This window comes from Crinia signifera, chromosome 6, assembly GCF_055691185.1.
Source record: "Crinia signifera chromosome 6, ASM5569118v1, whole genome shotgun sequence".
Lineage (NCBI taxonomy): Eukaryota > Metazoa > Chordata > Amphibia > Anura > Myobatrachidae > Crinia > Crinia signifera.
The window spans coordinates 30,702,793-30,726,722 of record NC_139222.1 but is presented as its reverse complement, the minus strand read 5'-3'; the positions used below and the strand labels follow the sequence as shown (position 1 = coordinate 30,726,722).

The window sequence follows — 23,930 nt, the reverse complement described above, 5'->3', positions numbered from 1 at the left end:
AGATCCGCCACTGCTGTCTTAAGGGGGTTAGTCGCGTCTTCTAGGTCGGAAATTCTATGCTCGGCCTCCCCAACCCGCTCTCGGACCTTCTGCATATCATGGCGAATAAGGGAGATGTCGGATTGCACCTGGCCGATTCTGTCCATGACTCTCTGCTCGGTGGCCGAAATGGCTAGTAGGATCTGCTGAGTGGATTGGGCAGCCGACTCAGTGGGTGGGGGGGGGGGGGGAGTCCTCGTCAGCGGTCGGGGATTTTGGAGATTCAGCTCGGCTTGTTGACTGTGCTGGAGGGGGAGGCTGGGAGCCCCGAGCATATTTCTCCAGCCTAGTCGCTGCGGAGGGACCTCCCGTTTTCCCCATGGCACAAGGGGATCTGGGGCTTGGGTCAAAGAGAATAGAGAGTCCAGAGGCACTATGTTGAGGTATATGATGCAAGTATAAGGCAGCAATTAATGAGTTAGGAGTGTGTGGGGTAGGATGTGACCTTTAGGTAGCAGGCACAGGAGGAGGAAGCCCACACATTGATTGTCACAGGTCCCTCTGCTGGTTTTGTTTCATGGGAGAGGTTATAGAGCGTAAGATGGCCACTTATAGAGGAGTCTGGGGGGGAGGCAAAGGCAGGGGGGCAGCTTGCCAGTCGGAGGGCAGATAATATATTGCAACAAGGCCACCAGTCCCAATACGCTGTTCCCCTTTCACAGGAGGATTGAGGAGGGCTAGGGCTGGTCACAGCTGGCAGTTCTCAGTGCCCCCAGCTCTTAAAGGGCAGCTCCATGCAATTAATCTTGAGTCCAGGAGAAATAGATAATGGCGCCGCCTCCCCTCTCCCCGCGCCCGTTTGGCGCCAACAGGTATAATGGGCGCTCTGGCCCGACCCACCCCTATAGAGGACCTCCAGGGGACCCTCGCCTCCCGATGGGTGTAGGTGCGGGAGGCGTCAGGACACCACTTCCAGTCGGCCGCCTCCTGGCTCTGTGTGCCGGGCGGAGGGAACGAGGTCTCGGGTGAGCGTCGGAGCCAGGCGCCAGGTCACCGCAGTTGTAGTGGGAGGAGGTCGGGAGCCAGCGATGGTATGCTGGTATGCTGGCGGCTTCTCCTAGGGCGGCCGCTCGCGGGGAACGCCGCAGGACTCGTGCGCTCCGGTCCCAAGATGGCGGCGTGGCGTGCTTGCGGGGAGCGAGGCGGAGATGGACGCGCTCGCAGACAGTCACCCTTTGGAGAGTTCAGGAGCAGCTCACTGCGGCCGGTGCCGGGGGTGACCCGGGCAGGTTGGTGGGGCAGCCGGGTGTCTTTTAAGGCTCAGAATGCAGGATTTTTATAAGGATTTAGCGGAGCTCGGTGAGAACGCGACCTCTCACATGCTCAGCCAAGCCACGCCCCCACTGTACCTGTCCTTTTATCAGAGTAGTGCATATACCTGTGCCCAGGGGAGCAGACAGGTGTGCTGGGCCCTGGTGAAATGGAGGAGGCATGGACACTGGGAAATAGTACCCCCCCTCTACGCCAATGCCAGTAACAGTTACCCAATGGTGGCACTATATCCCAAAGCCAGGAGGTGACAATATGTGGTCAGATTGTCGAAGGGGGAAATATCATTGATGTAGATATGGTGAAAGTACTGACATGGGCATTATAGGTAGGGATAGCAAAACCCCCTCAAAAAATGATTTATAAATAATAACAATAATAATGGAAAAATGATGGCAAGTTACACAGCGCATCAATAAGCAATAACGTGTATAGAACTGTGACACTAAGCACTGCCTCCCATTATGGATAATCTTTCTGTGCACCAGAGATCAGCTGGATGGGTAAAAAAAAAATAAAGAGGATTTTTTTATAAGAACTTATCGTTCGAATCCCTTTCTCTGAGTTCATCCTTGTGACACAGCTCAACGAAGGAATGTATTAGGGTCCGAAGGAGCCAGGCACCTATGCGAAGTCTTTCAGAGGCAGGCTGCTGAATCCCCCCCTGCTGAATCCCAGAAATCCTCAGTACAACTTAGCCCACTAGGATCAGGGCTATTTTTCTGTAGGCTCCAGCAGGAACTGAGGCCCTTATTCTAGTTCACTCTGACAAAATATTTCTTAGATGGACAAAACCATGTGCACTGCAGGTGAGGCAGGTGTTACTTGTGCAGAGATAATTAGATTTGGGTGGGGTTTTACACCTGCCTCACCTGCAGTGCACATGGTTTTAAGAAATATTTTGTCAGAAAGAGTGAACTAGAATAAGGGCCTCAGTTCCTGCTGGAGCCTGCTGAAAAATAGCCCTGACTAGGATACATTACTCAGTACAACGTCTGAACAATATAATATGCACAATAATATGCAAGCAGGTGGCCACCCTCTCTTATGTACGTCATACAGCACCAGTAACGAGTCCGTTTTATGAAACTCCTTCACTCTGTACACATAAACGCGCATCGCACGCACCACATCCATTTTTTTTAAAGTTTGTCCCTATTTCTTGCCTCCTCAGGAGGACAAAACACCGGGAGCACAATCTCCTAGTTTAAATGAAAGTTTGACACAACTTTTGACAAAAACGTAGGTACCGTACGAAGGATGGCCCTATCTTCATGAAAAACATAAAAGGTGACTTGTAGGACAAAGCCACCAACTCAAACACTCGTCTGGCCGAGGTAATAGCCAAAAGGAAAACAAGTTTTTACAAAGAAACCTTAGGTCCGCTGACCTTCGAGGTTCGAAGGGCAGCTTCTGTAATACTGCCAGCACCATTGACAAGTCCCATGGTGCCACCGGTTGTCGATACAGACAAGCTTTTCCTGTTTCATGGTCTTTGGATTCCCTGACCAACTGTTGATGATGTTCCACTGAAAAGTTTGAGTCAAACCTCGCATACTGCAATGTTTCGAACGTTGCCGCCATTTTGCCCAACAGCTTAAGGCAAATCCGGACTGATGGGTTCGGGGATTGGAGAAGCGATAGGACCAAGAGTTGTATGTCCTTGGCCTCTGGTTTGAAACACCCGTTGTAGATGAGTGTCCAACACAAATCCCAAAAATTGCAATCTTTGGGTCAGGACTAACTGAGACTTCTCCGTGCTCCTGGAGAAACTTTGTTGCAATTTCAAGATGCTCCTGTAACGCCTCTTCCAACTCTGGGTATGGAATGATCACTATTCCCTTCAACCTGAGGGCCGCCGCCATGACAGCCATCACTTTGTGAAGACCCTTGGGGCAGTGGGCAGACCAAACGGAAGAGTCTGAAACTGCAGATGCTGAGAGACTACTGCGAAACGAACCATAGACTGATGCTCTCTCCAAATAGGTACGTGCAGATATGCATCCTGAATATGTACGGACACCTAAAATTCCCCTGGCTCCATGATTAGCAGCACCGACCTTAGGGACTCCATCCTGAAATCTACCCACAGATGCTTGTTCAGGGATTTTAAATGGGCCTGAAAGACCCGTCCGGCTTTGGTACCAAGAACAGGACTCAATATAATCCCTTCTGCCGTTCACCCGGTGGTACTGGGACTACTACCAGCTTCTGAATAAGAGAAAGCGCCGCCTCCATAATCTCATGCGTGCTTCCCGATGCAAGGGTGTGGGGATAAAGCAATTTGGTTGGTCCCCCTTGAGATTGATCCTGTAACCCTGTGAGATCACAGCATGTACCCAAGGATCCTGAGTGAACCGGGACCAGACGTCCCAAAACTGTAGGAGTCGACCCCCCACTCTGGTCCCAGGACGGGGGGCCTTCTCATCGTCACGCCGAGGAAGACTGTTTGTTCACAAAGGCATCAAAACGGGATCTGGATGATCGCCCCTTGCCAGAAGGTAATCTGCCCCTAGCTCCCCACCCCTGAAAACAGAAACGAAAGGAAGGGCGGAAATCCCTAACACACACACTTCCCCATAGCATGTTTAATCAAGGTCTCCGGTTCTGTACCGAACAAGAACTCTACTTTAAAAGCCAATGCTTCCAGTGACTTCTTGGACTCACTATCCGCCTCCAAGGCCTTGAGCCAGAGAGCTCTCCTAGCAGGAACAGAAGTGGGCGACACCTTAGACGCCATTTTGACGCCCTCTTCACTGGCTTCAAACACATACTCAGCCGCACATTTTAACTTTTCGGCCAAGGAAAACGCCTCGGTATCAGGCTGGAGCTGAGCACACAGTGCATCGGCCCACACCATCATGCAGCAATATTTCACCATTTAACCTCAACACAGTGTGGGGAAAAGGGCGCATGACCACAGTGGGGAAAGAGACCGGCTCTGCTTCAGCAGGGAGGGAAATCCTTTTGGCCCCTTCCATTGTCTCCCCTTGAAACAGGGATCACTTGGAATTGCTCTGCTGCACAGGGCTCCTGTAACAGGCATAATCTCCAACATGGAGGGAGCCGGATCTGGTATCTCCCCATGGCCCAGGAGACCTCACCCCCAAATAGTGGGGAGGTCAGAGTGCTGTGCTGGGAGAAAGCAGCGCTATCTCCCCAGCACACAGAAACCTGACCAGGAAGCACTTCTGTCAGCCTCTGCTGCGCTGTTATCCCAGGAAACTTCACACTGAAAACCTGCACTTAGCTAAGAAATATTAATAAAAAAAAAAATCCTAACTAACTATAAAACAGCTGCAGCACACAGCCCATAGCATATGCACCCACTCCTGTGGGCACCTAAAACGAACTGGGGATTTCTGGGATGCAGCAGGGGAGGAGCCTGACTCTTAAAGATGTAGCATAGGTGCCTGGCTCCTGCGGACCCCACTACATCCCAAGGTTGAGCTGTTTCACCAGGATGGATGATAGAGAAAATACATTATTTAATAAATCAATAAAGTACTCCTCTGTCTACAGCGAAGCACACTGGCCACTATATTGGCCATACAATCGTGGGCAGGTATTATGGACAAGTTGCGCCCGCCCTGCAGCACAGCTGATTGTGCTGTGCGTACCAGTGGTCAGCCGACCGCGAATATACTCGCTGCAGAGGCCGTCGGTGACTGACAGTCCCACTATGGAGGCATGTGTAAATGCTCGCCCAGTTGTGACGTCACACATTGAACACATTGGGCTGACAATCAGTAAGCATGTAGGCACTTACTTATCAGATCAGTGGACCAGCCGGCCAATCCGTCTTCTGACAATGGGGCAGATGTATTAAGCTTTAACAAGAGATAAATCCAAGGGTGATAAGGAGAGATAAACGTCCAGCCAATCACCTGCCAACTGCCATGTTACAGGCTGTGTTTGAAAAAAGTCAGTAAGGAGCTGATTGGCTGGACGTTTATCCCCACATTTATCTCTTGTTAAAGCTTAATACATCTGGCCCAATGATTGGAACCAAACATTTTTTAAATAAAGCGAACAATATATTATTTGGAATACAACTCTTACCTTCATCACAGATAACTCATACATGACTGTTCTATATTCACAGACACTGTAATGCAGATTAAGATATTCTCTATATTAATCTGTAAAAGACAAGAGAAACAATGCAAATAAGACAATAAGCAAACAAGGATAAAAAGGAGGTCAGTAAGAAGCCTCTGACTCCTCCCCCCATACACCGGCAATGAAGGAATGTAACGTGTGATGGGTTATGCACACAACATTCGATATAGAATAAGGGAATAGGGAATCCGGTTAGCATACCAACAGCTTGCGATGCCGGCAGCCACAACACAGACACCAGCGTCCTGACACTGATCAGAAAAAAAAAGGTACCGGCCTCATGACATCGTAGACTATTCCGATTATCGCCGCCCCAATAGTAAGCATGCCAGGGAGGGTTAGGCAGTGAGGCAGAGGTGGGGGAAAGTTTAGGTACTAATGAGGGTTAGGCAGTGACGTGGGGGGGATGGTGTAGGGTAAGGTTAGGCACTAGAGGGAGGGTTGGGCAGTGAGGTGGGCGTATGGGGTACGGCACAGCTCAACAAACCCCAGATTTTTTTGGGAGGAAGCAGAATCTGGTCGTGGCCGGGGGCGCTTGCAGGGAGAGCCAGGCTGAGTGGTCGTCAAACCCCTTCCTCGATTCCCCCTCCCCGCTGCACAAGAGCACACTAGACGAGAACAGGTTCACGTCAGAGGCTATTTCAAAACTATTCAAGCAACCAACAGAGTTTGCTGTAGGAGCCAATCAGGAGCGGCAGTGGTAGCTTGACCCCTGATTGGCTGTCGGACCGGGCTCGTGATCTGTTGCGAGTTTTGCACGGCGGAGCCACTCCTGTGGGGGGGCATCAGCTCTCTCCCCTTCTGACAGGTTGGCAGTTTCCCATTGCTGAGACGGTGTTCTGCTGCAGGTTTGGGGATGCAAATAATTGTATCAGCCGCTGCCGTTACCGCAAATGGTAACAGCAAAGTGGAGGAGGTGGCGGAGCAAGTCAACCCCATGAGAACCAGTATAAAGGCCTGGACCAGGTTAGGTAGGCATCAGTAGGCAGACCAGGACAACCTCATGACAACGAGCATTGCCCCTGGCAGACCAGGATAACCCCATGACAACGAGTATTAACCCTTGGCCGACCAGGATATCCTCATGACAATGAGCATTACCCCAGGCAGACCAGGTTAACCCTGTGACAATGTACATTAACCCCTTGCAGACCAGGATAACCCTGTGACCCCTAGCAGACCAGGTTAACCCTATGGCACCATGCATAAACCCCTGGTAGACCAGGATAACTCCACGGCAATGAGCATTAGCCCTGGCAACGACCATGTTAACCGCCTGGGAAAGAGCATGAAATCCATAGCAACGAGCATGTAGGTAAACGTAACGTATGTGGCATAATATGCATTATATAATATGTATGTGTAATGGGTATTACAGTTTGTGGCATAATGTGTAATGGACATTATGGTGTACATTCTTGCTGCACGCCTTGTTGTACACTGTCCCTATCTTTAGTTTGCCTGGCTCCTACGCTTTCAATGTGGCTCCCAGATTTTAAAGAAATGTGTCAAGCCCTGGGGTACGGTTAGGTGTAGGCACTAGAGGGAGGGTTAGGCAGTGAGGTGGACGAATGAGGTAGCGTTAGTGTTAGGCAGTGAGTGGGGGGGATGGGGTAGGGTTAGGCACTAGAGGGAGGGTTGGGCAGTGAGTGGGGGGGATGGGGTAGGGTTAGGCAGTGGTCAGGGAACTCAGTCCTCATTACCCCACACAGTGCATGTTTTGCTGGTAACCCAGCAGGTGCACAGGTGTACTAATTACTCAGACACATTTTATAAGGTCCGCAGGTGGAGCTAATTATTTCACTTGTGATTCTGTGAGGAGACCTGCAAAATATGCACTGTGTGGGGTAATGAGGACCAAGTTCCCTGACCACTGTAATAGAGGGAGGGTTGGGCAGCGAGTGGGGGGGGGGGGGGGGTGAGGTAGGGTTAGGCAATAGAGGGAGGGTTGGCCAGTGAGTGGGGGGGGGGGGGGGTAGGGTTAGGCACTAGAGGGAGGGTTGGGCAGTGAGTGGGGGAGATGGGTTAGGCACTAGAGGGAGGATCGGGCAGTGAGTAAAGGGGGGGGCAGGGTAAGGCACTAGAGGGAGGGTTAGGCAGTGAGGTGGGTGAATGGGGTACAGTTATACCCCTTTTACACCAAAAACCCTGGTCGGACCCTGGTCTTTGAACACTGGAGTTTCCAGGAGCTGACCCTGCTTTATACCCCATTAATACCCCTTTTCCACTAGCAAATTCTACCCGGGTTTTTGCTCGTGGACGCGCACCGACACGGGTTTTTTGTCAGTGTGAACGTGTCCTTTTCACAAAACACGGGTAGAGAGACCAGGGAATTCTACCCTGGTATCTACCAGGGTAAAACACGACAATGACACGGGTCTGTGCGCAGTGTAAACGCACATTACCCGTGTTTTAGATCCGGGTAACGCTCTGAGGCCGGTAATTGGTTCTTCAGGGGCACCAGAAGATGATGTCTTCTGCTGGAGACGCGCTGGGAGATGCTGACCACGAGGAGGCTTCCCAGCAGCAGCTCCTCCGGCGCTGGGCACAAGCAGCCATCGCAGCACATTCCCCACGCTGGGCACAAGCAGCCATCGCAGCACATTCCCCACGCTGGGTACAGCAGCCATCGCAGCACATTCCCTACGCTGGGCACAAGCAGCCATCGCAGCACATTGCCCACGCTGGGCACAAGTAGCCATTGCAGCACATTGCCTCCTACCTATGCTGGGCACAAGCAGCCATCACAGCACAATCCCTTTGAACAGCAAAACATGTCTAGCCATAGTTGGACAGACAGTGAGATAAGAGAGCTGCTTAAAATTTGGGGAGAGGAAGAAATAAGAAAAAAGCTATGTCTTGTGGGCATTCTTGGTATTTTTCAAAGTTTACCCGGGTTTAGTGTAAAAGGCTCCGACACGGGTATAACACGGGTCTATGTGCAGTGTGAACAGTGTTTTTACCCGTGTCTTACACGGGTATGATCCGTGTTCAAAAACCAGTGTTTAACACAGGTTTCAGATGGAAAGCACTTCGACCAGGGTCGGACCTGGGTCTGCATCATTTACACTGGACCTGGGTCAGCCCTGCTTTTTCTTGTGGATGTCATAAAAAATGCTTGCTTCATTGACCCTGTCAGCTGGTGCCTGCGGCGGGGTCAGCGGTGACTGAAAGCCGTGCCGGGGTTGCCGTCATGTAAGGTGACGTCAGCGGGGGCATCCCCTGTAACCCTTGCCACTTTGTATCTGAGTTTCAAAATTGATCACAACGTTACATTTACTCCCTTCATTAACATAAAATCCAGCTCATCCAGACCAATTTATGTCTATATGTTACATTATCAGCAACAAGTGTCTCTGCTTATTGGACATACAGCTTCACTTTAACATCAGCAGACACTGGTATTCTCATTTTCTCCAAGTCCCGTTAGTCGCACAGTGCAAACCACTTGCATACACAGCACCTGCCCGTACTGCACAGACCGGAGCTTCTACTGCGTTCACTTAACATTAGATAGCCGCGCACATACATAGTTACAGGGGATACCCCCGCTGACGTCACCTTACATGACGGTAATGCGGCGCGGCTGTCAGACACCGCTGACCCCGCCGTAGGCACCAGCTGACAGCGTCAATGAAGGAGGAACTGGCGCCCTTTCTTAAGGTATTTATATGGAGGGGATGCTGGCTGCGGCTGCTGCTGCAACTCCCCGCTACAGCCGCGGGGTCCCTGAGTCGAATGGGCTGTCACTGGCAGAGTCCCTGCGGCGGATGGAAACTACTAGTTTCCATCCGCCTTAGGAACCCCCGCCACTGACATCCCATTCGCCGCAGGGACCTTGTGGCTGCAGGGGGGAGTTAAGCGTTACAGCAGCTGCCGCCAGCACCCCCTCCGTCTCCCCCCTCAGCAGCCTAACAGCTTCTCCCCCCTCAGCAGCAGTAGACACCCCCCTCCTCCTGCAGCAGAGGGGACAGCGCTGCACGCCGTGGAAAGGACCCGCTGCGGGTGCTTCAACCCACAGCGACCATTTACACCGGTCTCTACACGGGTCCTGACCGTGTTCTACCCATGTCAGGACCTGGGTAGAGGACCCGTGTAAATGGACATGGCTTCACCCCATTTACACCGCCGCAGATCCGGGTCTGACCCGCCGCTGACCCGGATTTTTCGGCGGTGTAAAAGGGGTATTAGTGTTAGGCAGTGAGTGGGGGGATAAGATAGGGTTAGTCACTAGAGGGAGGGGCAGTGAGTGGGGTGGGATGGAGCAGGGTTAGTCACTAGAGGGAGGGTTGGGCAGTGAGATGGGTGAACGGGGTACAGTTAGTGTTAGGCAGTGAGTGGGGTGGGATGGAGCAGGGTTAGTCACTAGAGGGAGGGTTGGGCAGTGAGATGGGTGAACGGGGTACAGTTAGTGTTAGGCAGTGAGTGGGGGATGGGGTAGGGTTAGTCACTAGAGGGAGGGTTGGGCAGTGAGATGGGTTGGGATTATTTGGTCTACAGCATGATGGTCGACAGTCATTAGGTCGACACCATTAGGTAGACACGAGAAAAGGTTGACAGGTCGTTAGCTCGACATATCATTGGTTTGAAAATGTCTAGGTCGACTCACTGGTTTGTTGAATGTCAACACAGTCGACATGGGCACAGTTTAAAGTGCACCGCATCCCCTCACTGTGCACACTATTCTCCCACCGCGTCCTAGTGGTAGGGCATGAAATACCGCCTGTCGGCTCAAAAAACACTGGAAAACCCCATGTCGACCTTTTGACTGTTGACCTAGACACTGTCGAACTAGCGAACTGTCAACCATCATGCTGTAGACCGAATGACCGCATCCCAGTGAGATGGGGCAGGGTTAGGTCTAGGCACTGGAGGGAGGATACGGTTAGGGTTTGGAAACGCCCTAACGGTGGGGCGGCATCTTCTAACCCCCACCTCCAGTGTTACCATTATAGCTATACTGTACACGACAATGCAAACAAGGATACAGGTTGTTCAACATGTGCCAGGTTCACACGCCAAGTCATATGTGCATTAATTGGCCTCAGTTCCAATTCAGTTCTAATAGGACTATGCACAGCCCAGATCGGATTCAGTATGAAATCCCGGCGGTCGGGATCCCGGCGTTCAAAATCCCGACGCCGGAATCCCGACCTCCGAAATCCCGACAAGGGGGGGGACGTGGATCGCCCCCCCCCCCCCTCCGGGCTCGCTGCGCTCGCCACGCAGCGGGCCCGGTGCCTCGCTACACTCGGCACGCTAATTTATTCTCCCTCCAGGGGTATCGTGGACACCCACGGAGGGAGAAACTGTCGGGATTTCGGCGACGGGATTCTGAACGCCTGGATCCCGACCGCCGGGATTTAAACTGCATCCCCCCAGATCGCCTGATATCACTATTCACATACCAAGCCAGGGGGGACAGCGGTGCACATTCCCCCTCACACACACAGGGGCCCAAGTTAGCAGGAATTAACTGGAAGGAGATTATTTTCCCCACAAACACCCGGATTATCATACAATTATTGTGGACCCGCCAGTAGCTGGGCTTCTGGCTATTGTGCCTGGCACTGCTGGGGTTTCTCCCTCTCTCTGCCTCCATCAGACTTGGCTGTGAGGCATTTGGAAGGGCAGGCAGTAGTGTGGGCCCAAAGGCAGAGGATTCCACAGCGTGTGTCATAGGAGGTTGTACATGAGTCAGGTATGCAGACTGCATCAAGTTGGCCATCGACCACCAGTGATTGGGAAACAATCAATGGTTTATGGCCGATGTTGAATTCTTTTGCCATCGATGGGGCAACCACAGATGTTTTCCCTTCATTGATGGCACAGCATAACTGAATTTGTTGGGGAGCAAAATACAGAGCATAGCATCGCCCTGACAACCACAAACCCCACCCCACAAGCCAGACAGACAAAAACAGGAATGACTATAGGTTGCTGAAACCATCAATGGTGATACATTGCAGAGTTGGTGACCATCGATAGCTACTTGCAATACGCTATCGAATGTAACCATCGATGGCAAGGACAAAGGAGAGAGCACTGAAGTTGCTTGGAGAGATGATAAATAAGATTTGTGGCAGCAGGAACCAAGGGAACACTGACATCGCTCAGTAGGAGAGTCTGCCAGGTGGCAGATGGAGAACACATTACCCAGTCAGCAAAGCAGCATTCATGGTGGGTGATAAATATCAGCAGCATGTGACTTACCGCGCGATTGCAGCTCCGCCCTGAGCTGCGCTGTCACTGTCGCTAACCCATGTGGTAATACCCAGAGGCAGCGCCTAACAGATTATCCTCACAGCCGCGTGCTCCGTGGTAACGCACCCTCTGGTGTAGATCTAAACTAGACTCTGGGTGGGATGCACTAAAGGAAAAATATGCTGTAAAACCCAGATAATTGGGTTTTTACCACTTTGCTATGCAAGAAAACTTACCGCGACCATTCCCCCCTCAACTGTGTCCGAGAAGCCTCCTGCTGTGCTGCCCGTACCAGTGACCTCCTCCTCCCTAGCCCCGTACAGGGAGGAGGCGGCGCAGCCAGCCCCACAGCAGCAGTCAGGTAGGAGCAGGGAGCCACTGGGGACCAGCTCACCCTCCCGTGGCTGCTTCTCAGAGGGCAGCTGTTATTGCAAGAGCTGGATACCGCAGTAATCACTGACTGAAGCTGTGTACACACGGTGCAATATCACTGGCAATACGGTTGCTGAGCGACCATATTGCCAGTGACTTGTTTGTGCTGCAGTGATAAATGTCTGGCTCTGTGCTCCCATGTTTAGCCTCCTAATGGTTCCCTCTGCGGCTCCCCCAGCAGAGTCTCCTGTTCATCAGCGACCATCTCTGGATGCTGATGAAAATTGGACACTGAGCAATATATTGCACCGTGTGTACGCAGCTTTACCGCTCATACATACTGGCGACAAAATACTAGACACAAAGTAACTGCATAGCTCTGGGCAGCTCTGCGTTAAATTCCCCAGCATTCATTGGGCAGTATTCAATGTACATAATCGCGGCGTGCAGCGAATCCTGTTTAGGATTCCCTGCACTGTCGCCGTGTTCTGGAGCCTCGCTGTCCCCCTGCTATCCCCCTATTCAACGTCGCAGGGGCTCGCTGCCCCTGACGGCGAATCTTAACCCCTGCGGCGTACCGCAGGGAGCTGGGGAACAACGGCGGGCAGGGAGATGGAAGTCTCCCTGCCTGCCCCAGAATGTATGTGGAGAATGTATGTGGACCCAGGCAGCACAAGCTGCCCACCGGGAGAGCCAGCAGGGGACCAGGTATTCACTGCACCCACATATGTAATGATCGGGTGCAGTGAATATATGAATATCTAATGAGCGGCTCTCGGCTCCCTGCTGGCTGCTATGTGTAAAATATATATATATATATATATATATATATATATATATATATATATATATATATATATTTTTTTTTTTTTTTTATTACATATATTTTCATGTGCTATAAGCACATGAATAAGAATAGCATGCCCCTTCACAGAATAAAATTCCTGATTTTTTGACACCAAATGTAAAACAAAACAACAACAACAACAACAACAACAACTTTATTTTAAGAGTTCACTTTCCACTTCACCATGAAAAGATGGCGATTTGCTACACGGCGAAAATCACTTAGAAAGACGGCGAGAAGTGCACGTTGAATAGGGTGATTCACTTTCTGACCCAAAAAATCACCTTCCAACGCGAAAATAGCACAAATTAGCCGTGAAACATGGCGAATTATCCTCATTGAATACTGCCCATTCAATCTTCCCCAATGAGGTCTAATGCAGCTCATTGCCCGAGATTTGCCAGAAATATGATCTACAGTTCTACACCAATCTACAACACAAGTTTTGTCATGCAAACCATGTAAAGGTCCATACACACTGGGCGATTATGCCCAGCGTGTATGGACAGCGATGACTGCTGTCATCACTGGGGGGAGCCGCACAGTGCATACATACTGTGCGGCTTTCACCCTGCCTGACGACGTCAGCGGGAGGAGGGCGGCTTTGCATAGCGCAGTACTATGCAAAGCCTCCCTCAAAAGCCTCTCATCTGCTGGTAATACCAGCAGATGAACAGATTTCACGAGCGATGATGAGGGAGCGTGCAGCAGCGGTCACCACTCATTGCCGGGCCATACACACCAGGCGGCTTTGAGCTGAAATCCGCTCAAACCTGCTGTTTTGAGCTCAGAATCGCCCAGTGTGTAGGGCCTTAAGTGTGCAGGAATAATTGTGATGTGTGGGCTACAGTAACAATACGATATGTGCGCTGCCAGATATCACTACAGTATCCGGGGACACATTGAGGTCTACAATTAGTTACAGTAGAGTCATTGGGTCGACCCATAGGGCTATTTCACACGCTCTGGCTCCTGCCGGGCGACTTAACCCTGCAGGGCCAGGAAGCCGTGCTGCACACAGTAGTTAATAAGTGTCCATTCACACGGGATGGCCACGGCCCGCCCACCTGGTTGCAGCCGGATCCCACCACTGGAAGTGACGGCTTCCGGGCTGTGGCCATCCCTACCATTGTAAACTGCTGTGTGCAGCACGGCTTCCTGGCCATGCGGGGTGTCGCTGCCCTGCAGGAGCCGGAGCGTGTGAAATAGCCCTATGGGTCGACCCAATGACTCTACTTTAAGTAATTGTAGATGGGAACCTCAATGTGTCCCCGGATACCTAAGGTCGGCATGAGGTTTTTTCCCCCCGAATATCGACATGGACACCTTCAAAGTGTACCGCTGCGCTCGCCATGCTTCACCAGGTATATACATACAGAACAGATGCTGACATAGACCCATCATATACAGTACAGGGAGAAATTGGGAGTCTGATTTGTTTGTTTAATACAATATAAATTCAAAACAAAATGAAAATAATCAGGAAACAGAACACAAGCATGTCAACCCAACAGATACTGACCTGCAGGAGTGTGCTTATGTCACAACACAATGTATACCAAGAGCAACGCTAATAGAGAAGTGGCACTGTGCGACAACTCATACATACAGATACTGGGAACACCACCATGACTGCTGAGGATATGCAGGGCTTCAAACAGAGAGTGAACAGACAACAGGCTGGCAACATAACCAGGCACTGAGCATGATTACACCCACAGCAACATGAGAAGCAGTAATGTGCAGCAGCCCATACATGGAATATACAAAGGACAACCCCCTAAACATGAGAAGTGCCCCTGTGCAATAGCCCATTAAGAGCAAGCAGTGAGAAATGCAGCAATACCAAACACAATTGGGGGGGATTCAATTCATTGCGTAATGCCGGGCTGCGCAGTTATTCACCATTTACGGTAGGGTGGAGTGGACACATTGTACAGGGCTGGTGGGAAGTGTTACTGCGCAGCAGTGGACACTGCCATAGGGAATAGATGGAAGTTTACACTGTGCGCTGCTGCTGCAGAGAGATCATGGGTACCGGGGAATTACATGCACGGGGAGACAGGCCACCACCACTCACCTGTGAGCCCACCGCTTGCCGCTCTCACCACGCGCCCAGACGCCGCCGGAAGAGAGGAGGAGGGGTCCTGGCTGGACGTTGACGTCACCGCCGCTGCCGCTTCTTCCCTCCCGAAAAAATCCCGGCCCCCGCGGGAAGGAAGGAGCCGTAAGTCAATAGCAGCAGCGCACAGCAGGCAGCTTGGTTTGGGAAGGGCGACTGAAGACAGAGGCTCCGGAAACATGGCGGCTCCATATTCTGGCGGCTTCCCCTGGGATAATTATTGTGATGCCCTCTCATGGGATCCCTCCCTGGGGTTACAGTGTTATGATACTGCTGAGCTCTCTCACCTATTGTCACATATACAGTAATAATTTGGGCTAAATTAATTCATTAGAGTTGAATAAACCACTGCAGAGGACACATGAGTGTCCTCTCTGGCAGACATGCTGGACTCCCAGCTCTAGGGATGGCCATCAATGGTTTATAATACTTTTGCCATCGATGTGGGAGAACCAGATGGTTTCTCTACATCAATAGCATAACTCCGCCCCTGACACCCGGAAGCCCCACTCCCGAGTTCTGATCAGTCAAAAATAATGGATGACAATCGATAGCTAAAACTATCGATGGCTATCCATCAAATAGTTTAATACTATTGTTGGCTGGTTGCAGAATCGCCATCAATGGCAACCATCGATGGCCTTCCCTACCCAGCGGTGCCTGGTGACATGCCTCCATTTTAAGAGGGGGAGGTCATAACCCACCTCAAGCAGCATCACTGTGATGGCGTCCTGCAGTAAGCGCAGTACAGTCTGATGCATGCACAAAGTACCTACCAAACACTGATATGGGGCCACAGATATTTGTCCCCATACTGTAATCTGTGTTCTATCACTGTGGGATACGGGGTGGATGGGGATATGCTGTGTACATAAGCACACGGATAGGACATGTCATAAGCAAATAACAGACACATCCATCAGTGAGGGTGAAAATATCAGAAAAGGTATGATAATATGTTACGGGTTATATTTTCCAAAAGTGTAGAGACACCAATGGGTACAACAGTCAGAATAACATAATAAATATGATGTTGCTATTGGTAACAACTAAATATATGGACTCACAATACAACATCAGACTCCTCTGTATATGAGTGCTTGTATTGCAAGCATTACTTATGCCTTAGGCATTTCTGCACTACACCTGCATAACTCAAGGGGATGTCCAAAGCAATTAATGATTGACACAGTCTCAAGGCCACGTGCTGGACAAAAATCTTGAGAAAATATTGTGCATTAGCTGCAATATCAGACTAAAATTAGGTTTCAAGTTGCTATGTACAACTAGTAGTTGTCTACTCTCCTGCATCTTGCAGGAGGCTCCCGTTTCAGTCATAAATCTCCTGCTGCCCTGCATTGTACTTCTAATCTCCTGTACGCTTCAGGTTCTGCCAGGGTTTCCACTAAGGCAGGGGTCCTCAAACTATTTTGCTCTGGGACCCCATCAGGCAATAAAAATAATTATGGGAACCCAGCAAGTTACTGCAGAAGGTCATCACATCACATGTGTAGTCAGCAGACAGCACATACATGGCAGCATTGTGGGGGCACAGAGTGATGGGAGGAGTCTGAAGTAACAGACAATTCAACAGATGTTTCAGACTCCTTGAATCACTGACTGAGATGAAAAAAGTCATCAACCTGATGGTCAGCAAAATGGAGTCGCGATCCCACAATGAAAAGGTCAGGACCCACAGTTTGAGAACCACTGCACAAAGGAGTTTCTTTGTAAGCACAGTGATTGGGTGTAAGCTTCTTAGGAGTTCCTAGAGGGCAACTTCTCCCTTCAGATAAGTCGCCCTGGTGTATGGGAACCTTAAATGTGTGCTAAAAGTCAAAACATAGGCCATATTAACCATGTAAAACACTCGCTGAAGTTTCTATAGGCAACTATTCAGGTTTAATTTGGTGGATTTTCCGGTACTTGTTTCCTAGCACGGCGCCCATCTCGTTGATTGTATGCCTTAAGTTTAAGGTACTTAAGGCATACAATCAACGCGATGGACCCGATTTTCTGTCAATCACCAGCTAATTTGCAGGTGAAAGACAAAATCGCGTTGATCGCGTCCATCGCGGCCCCTAATAAGGGGCCGCGATGCGACCTACGCGATCAATGCGATTTTCCCATAGGGAACAATGTTAAATTATTTTTAAAGTGAAAATCGGGTTGATCGCATGGCCCGCGATGCGATCAACGCGATCAACCCGATTTTACATAGGTGACAATGTGAAATGAGCCAATATGGCCAATTTCACATTGAATATGGTTAAAAAGTATGTTTAATGCCCCCCCCCCCCCCCATTGTTAACGCCACCGCACTACTGACGCCAACCCGAAGCGTGGCAAGCGCAGCGAGCCCGCGAGGGGCGGTACGCGTCCTCCGACCTTTTCATACCCCCACTATCCACATCGGCGTGGAGTTGATTTTATAAAGTGTGGCGAGCGCAGCGAGCCCCGCAAGGGGACGCGGATACCTGTGAAGCCCGCGAGGGGACGCGTATACCTGTGAAGGTATCCGCCTTTGCTCGCCACGCTTCGGCTCGGTGGCTCTCTGCGCTCGCCCCACTTTATAAAATCAACTCCACGCCGACGTGGATAGTAGGGGTATGAAAAGGTCGGAGGACGCGTACCGCTGCGCTCGCCACGCTTTGGGTTGGCGTCAATAGTGGGGTGGCGTTAACAATGGGGGGGGGGCATTTCAAACATGAGGGGGGGTTTGGTATTAAAATGGGGGGTTTTGGGGCTTTTTACATTGAAATCAATGGAAAATCAGGTCTCAGGGACCATTTTACATTGATTCCAATGTAAAAATCGGGTCGATCGCATCGCATGCGATTTGGTTGGCATGCGATGGATGCGATTTTTCCGACCCGATGGATACAATCAAAATCGGTGGCGCCGTGCTAGGAAACAAATACCGATTTTCCTCAAGGCAACTTAGGCACCTGTCTAGGGCCCTGCAGGTCCCAAGGGGCCCCATAAAGATCCCCTGGCCATCCAAAGCATTCCTAAAGGAGCATTGCGCAACTACCGTGTGACGTCATGACATCACAGGGATCCGCCCACACTACCAAAGTCCCTTGAATATATTTGGATAAGATCAAAAAAAAATTTTGGAAACACAAAATGGTTTCATCCACTATATGTGGACAGTCAGTTCACTTTAAATGCGACACAGGTACGCACAATTTGCAGTATTGTATAGCTGGCACTCTTACTTTCTCTACAGGGACCGGAGCCCACTGTGAATGGTCAGGACTTTAGCTACTTTGTGTGACAACAGCCGGTTGGGATAAGGTCAGACTGAAGCCTCAGCCATCTGCAGGATGCAGATTCAGCAATCACTGGTAAGTCCCATCTCGCGGTTCAGCAGCAGCAGTGGACGCACAGTCACATGAGGCTCCTATTTAGCTGAAACGCGTCGACACATTGGGGACTCTGGGTGTTTTCTTGCCTCCCTAACATAGTTTGCCATTTATTATATATACATGAGGTTTTTATATATGTATGTATTATATGGTCATAAGATAGGCATCATTGAAGAGAATAAAAACAATGGGCCTTTTGTGTGTTTATTCAAAATAAAATATATTTTTTTAACCAAATGTACATGGTTAGATACCCATTCCTTTTTTATTTATTTTTTTTTGCACACATCATCATCATCACACTGGAGTATAATGAAAGTAGCGGGAAACACAAGTGAACTCGGCAAGAGGTAAAATAAAAACCTGCTGAGGGAGGGGCCTAGGACCGAGTGATGTCATTGGAAGATGCCGAATTAGTCCGTCAGTGCATGCAAATATGTTAAATCCCTCAAGACTCCCATTGGCAACAATGGCGAGTAGCTAGTCTCCGGGTACGATGGACGGGGGGACTAACAACACACACAACAATAGTATATCACGAAAAATGACAGAGTCACTCCTCAAGCGCCAAAGCAAAGTCCTGCAGCTGTATAACCCCAGACGATAGTACAACTGTATACTAGGCACAAACTTCAGAAAAAAATCAAACAAGATTTATGAGGTTCTTCCACAGCGCTGGACCTTTGGAATCAGTATAACCAGGATAGTTCTGATACTCTCAGATAAATGCAATCCACTCCTCTTAAAAAATTCGCAAAAAATTTATTCAGAAAAAATCATGAAAAACTCCACACAAAAAATGGCTTCCACATATCATAAAAATTTTTAAAAATGTCACAAAAAATACAGTTCCTTCCCACAACACGGTCACTGTTTCCTAGGGAAATGGGTGATTTTGGCTGTAACAAACCAGACCTTCTCTGGGCGACTTGTGATTAAGCTAAAAAAGCAAACAACTCATAGGGACAGATGGAATTCCCGGGTATCTCCTATGGGGCCTTTAAAACACAATTCACAGTCACTTCTCCAAAGGCTTGGAGCAAAAATAGATAAAGAAAAGGACCACTCTCACCCCTCCGTTGTGAATACTGTTCAAGACCCCACCTCGGATCAGGGACGTCACGGCCTTCCACGCTGCCACAGTGGTTGTCCGCGTTGCCCCTTCTCTCTGGATGTTGCCTGTTCAGGGGAAGATGGTATTCACAGAGGCTGCCCTGCCACTGCAGTCTCTGGGTCTCCCTGTCTCTCAGTATCTCCGACTTTTCACTGGCGTTAATGGAAGCAAGATCTGGATTGCACCAGCCCGTCTCTCACTTCGGTGCGCTGTATGTTATACGGCTGTAATCAGCTGTGCGCCTCTCACTTCCCCCGCCACTTGTAGTCAGGCTTTTAACGGATGGGTGGTCTATGCGGCACTGTCCGTACACCTGTCCGCTCTCACCGGTATTACGGGTGTCGCTCAGCTCGCCGCCTATCAGTGGTCCTCCTCTCCTCTCCTGCTATCACCTTAAGTCCTTGTCTGCGAAAACCAGTGGACCGATCATAAAACTCCAGGCTGCTGCCGCCCGTTTCTACCCTCTATGGGTCTTTTTCAAGGCACAGCTGGAGTCAGCGTCTTCTAATTATTTATACCCGCCCTGAGAAAATCTGGTTTGCTCGTTCTGGGGCGCTTCTGTACATGTTACATGGTTCTCTTAAAGTGACATAACTCTATCCCTATCACTCCAATAGATTTTAGATTTCAATCTCATAAAACCATACATAATATAAAACACAATCAAACTATAATAACAAAAACCACCTAAAATTATATCTGCTAAAATAGACTTTGAAGCAGTGCAGTACATATTTTAATCACTGGGGAAACATCACCTATAATTATTACAAGAACCACTTCATCTCGAACTCTCCGTTTAACCCATTAGGTTGCAGGGTGTCTAATTCGTAAATCCAGCGCATTTCTGCGCGTGCCAGATCACCCATTACATCCATTTTTCTCCAGTTACCCTTTATACAGTCAATGATTTTAAAACTGACTATATCACTAGGTGAACACTGATGTACTTTTTTGAAGTGCGCTGACATACAGTGGGACTCGACACCTTTTCTTATATTGTTCAGGTGTTCTCTTAATCTTATTTTGAAGTGTCTTGTAGTTCTCCCCACGTACTGTTTTCTACATGCACATTCTATTAAATAGATAACATTCTGACTGTTGCATGTAGCAAAATGCTCCATTTTATATGTTTTTTTAGTTACATTTGACATGAAAGTATCTATTTTATTTCCTTCAGAGCTTTTACAGTGCTTACACCCTGCGCACTCCCCGCACCTAAAGAATCCTTTGCTTTTGATCCTTGTTATCATATTGGGTTTGGGGGCTGATGCACTCCTCACAACCCAATTCTTCACATTCGGGGCTCTTTTATAAATTACATCAGGTTTGTTTGAAATAATATTACATAAAATTGGGTCAGCTTTCAAAAGACCCCAATGTTTTTTCAAAATTTTTTCTATTTCTTTGTGGTCTCTATTATAGGTGGTTATAAACGCTGTTGAACAATCCTTTTTCCCTTTATTTTTATTGTTTGTCAGCAGAGATTTCCTATCTATTTTATCCACTTCTCCCAATGTTTTTTCAAGATCAGTATTGTTATAACCTTTGCTTAGAAATTGATCTTTTACAACCTTCACTTGCTCTTGATATACCTCATTTTTTGTACAGTTTCGTTTTATTCTTCGAAACTGGCTGCCCGGCACCCCTCTCAGCCAGTTCGGGTGATGGTTGCTCCCCTTCCTGATGAATGAGTTGCTATCTGTGGGCTTACTGTAGTTTCTAGTCATGATCTTGGCATCTTCTACATATATCATCAGATCTAGAAAATGAATCTGTACTTCGCTTGATTCGAAGCTTAGTACGATTCCCACATTATTTTCATTAAGGGCTTTCTTAAACACTTCCAAAGCTTCTTTACCTCCTCGCCACACAAACATCACGTCATCTATGTAGCGATGGTATGTGACCAAATTCGCCCCCAGTTCCCGCCACACATGAGACTCCTCCCACATCCCCATGAAAATATTGGCGAAACTGGGGGCGAATTTCGTCCCCATCGCTGTCCCAGCGCACTGCATGTACCACTCCTCCTTAAACACAAAATAATTATTTTTTAATATAAAACCAATACTCTCTAAAATAAAAGCCTTTAAATCCTCATTAAAATTTTCATTAGTGAGTGCTGCATCAATTGCTTTCAGGCCATCTTCGTGCTGAATGATTGTATACAAAGATGATACATCGGCCGATACCAATATATCACCTTCTCTCCATACTACTTTATCCAATTTATTAATTATATCCATTGTATCCTTTAAGTATGCCTTTCCCTTACACACTATCGGTTGGAGGTGGTGATCAACCATTTCCGATAAATTGGAGGTCACTGACCCTACCCCAGCCACTATCGGGCGCATTGGAGGATCATTTACATTTTTGTGGACTTTAGGTAGCCCATATATTACAGGTATTGTGGGTATTTCAATATTTAAAAATTCTTTTTCTTTTTCTGATAAGACACCTTTTTTCTGATATTTTTCTGTCATATTTTGTAGTTTCTCTTTTATCACCTCTGTCGGATTTTTTCTTAAGGGGGTGTATGTCTTATTATCTGATAATAGATCCTTTATTTTTTTCTCATAGTATATAGTGTCCATTACGACCACTCCACCCCCCTTATCCGGGGGATCAAGGTCATTTGATCTGTATGTGGACGTACAACGTCATCTAAGAAAACTAGCCTTAAAAAGATTCTTTTATAAAAATAACACAGAAGAACCTGAAAAGGATGATGGGGAGGAAGGTGGGGAAGAAAAACGGAAGTTTCGTAAGAAATCCACTTTCAACCCCACCTTTAGTAGGGGTAACTTTGTAGAAACATATGGGAAATTAGTGGGAGAAGATCTCAAAAAGATGTGTGCAAAAAAGAAATATTCCCAACCTAATATAACTAAAGGGGAGAAAGAAGCTCTAGAAAATTTGCAAAAAAATGAGTCTCTAACTATTAAGCCCACGGATAAGGGGGGTGGAGTGGTCGTAATGGACACTATATACTATGAGAAAAAAATAAAGGATCTATTATCAGATAATAAGACATACACCCCCTTAAGAAAAAATCCGACAGAGGTGATAAAAGAGAAACTACAAAATATGACAGAAAAATATCAGAAAAAAGGTGTCTTATCAGAAAAAGAAAAAGAATTTTTAAATATTGAAATACCCACAATACCTGTAATATATGGGCTACCTAAAGTCCACAAAAATGTAAATGATCCTCCAATGCGCCCGATAGTGGCTGGGGTAGGGTCAGTGACCTCCAATTTATCGGAAATGGTTGATCACCACCTCCAACCGATAGTGTGTAAGGGAAAGGCATACTTAAAGGATACAATGGATATAATTAATAAATTGGATAAAGTAGTATGGAGAGAAGGTGATATATTGGTATCGGCCGATGTATCATCTTTGTATACAATCATTCAGCACGAAGATGGCCTGAAAGCAATTGATGCAGCACTCACTAATGAAAATTTTAATGAGGATTTAAAGGCTTTTATTTTAGAGAGTATTGGTTTTATATTAAAAAATAATTATTTTGTGTTTAAGGAGGAGTGGTACATGCAGTGCGCTGGGACAGCGATGGGGACGAAATTCGCCCCCAGTTTCGCCAATATTTTCATGGGGATGTGGGAGGAGTCTCATGTGTGGCGGGAACTGGGGGCGAATTTGGTCACATACCATCGCTACATAGATGACGTGATGTTTGTGTGGCGAGGAGGTAAAGAAGCTTTGGAAGTGTTTAAGAAAGCCCTTAATGAAAATAATGTGGGAATCGTACTAAGCTTCGAATCAAGCGAAGTACAGATTCATTTTCTAGATCTGATGATATATGTAGAAGATGCCAAGATCATGACTAGAAACTACAGTAAGCCCACAGATAGCAACTCATTCATCAGGAAGGGGAGCAACCATCACCCGAACTGGCTGAGAGGGGTGCCGGGCAGCCAGTTTCGAAGAATAAAACGAAACTGTACAAAAAATGAGGTATATCAAGAGCAAGTGAAGGTTGTAAAAGATCAATTTCTAAGCAAAGGTTATAACAATACTGATCTTGAAAAAACATTGGGAGAAGTGGATAAAATAGATAGGAAATCTCTGCTGACAAACAATAAAAATAAAGGGAAAAAGGATTGTTCAACAGCGTTTATAACCACCTATAATAGAGACCACAAAGAAATAGAAAAATTTTTGAAAAAACATTGGGGTCTTTTGAAAGCTGACCCAATTTTATGTAATATTATTTCAAACAAACCTGATGTAATTTATAAAAGAGCCCCGAATGTGAAGAATTGGGTTGTGAGGAGTGCATCAGCCCCCAAACCCAATATGATAACAAGGATCAAAAGCAAAGGATTCTTTAGGTGCGGGGAGTGCGCAGGGTGTAAGCACTGTAAAAGCTCTGAAGGAAATAAAATAGATACTTTCATGTCAAATGTAACTAAAAAAACATATAAAATGGAGCATTTT

General features: G+C 48.0%; 1 protein-coding gene across 6 annotated transcripts in view; it reads right to left on the bottom strand.

Moving 5' to 3' along the window:
- Positions 1–15,079, bottom strand: part of TDRD12 (tudor domain containing 12) — a 122,161-nt gene extending 107,082 nt beyond the window's left edge. For all 6 annotated transcript variants that reach the window (XM_083145850.1, XM_083145855.1, XM_083145854.1 and 3 more), the window contains exons 1-2: positions 14,934–15,079; positions 5,371–5,450 (exon numbers count right to left, since the gene is read on the bottom strand). In XM_083145850.1, coding sequence (XP_083001976.1) covers positions 5,371–5,394 — 24 coding nt within the window. In that variant the 5' untranslated portion in view covers positions 5,395–5,450; positions 14,934–15,079. The remainder of the gene's footprint in view (positions 1–5,370; positions 5,451–14,933) is intronic.
- Positions 15,080–23,930: the final 8,851 nt, after the last annotated feature.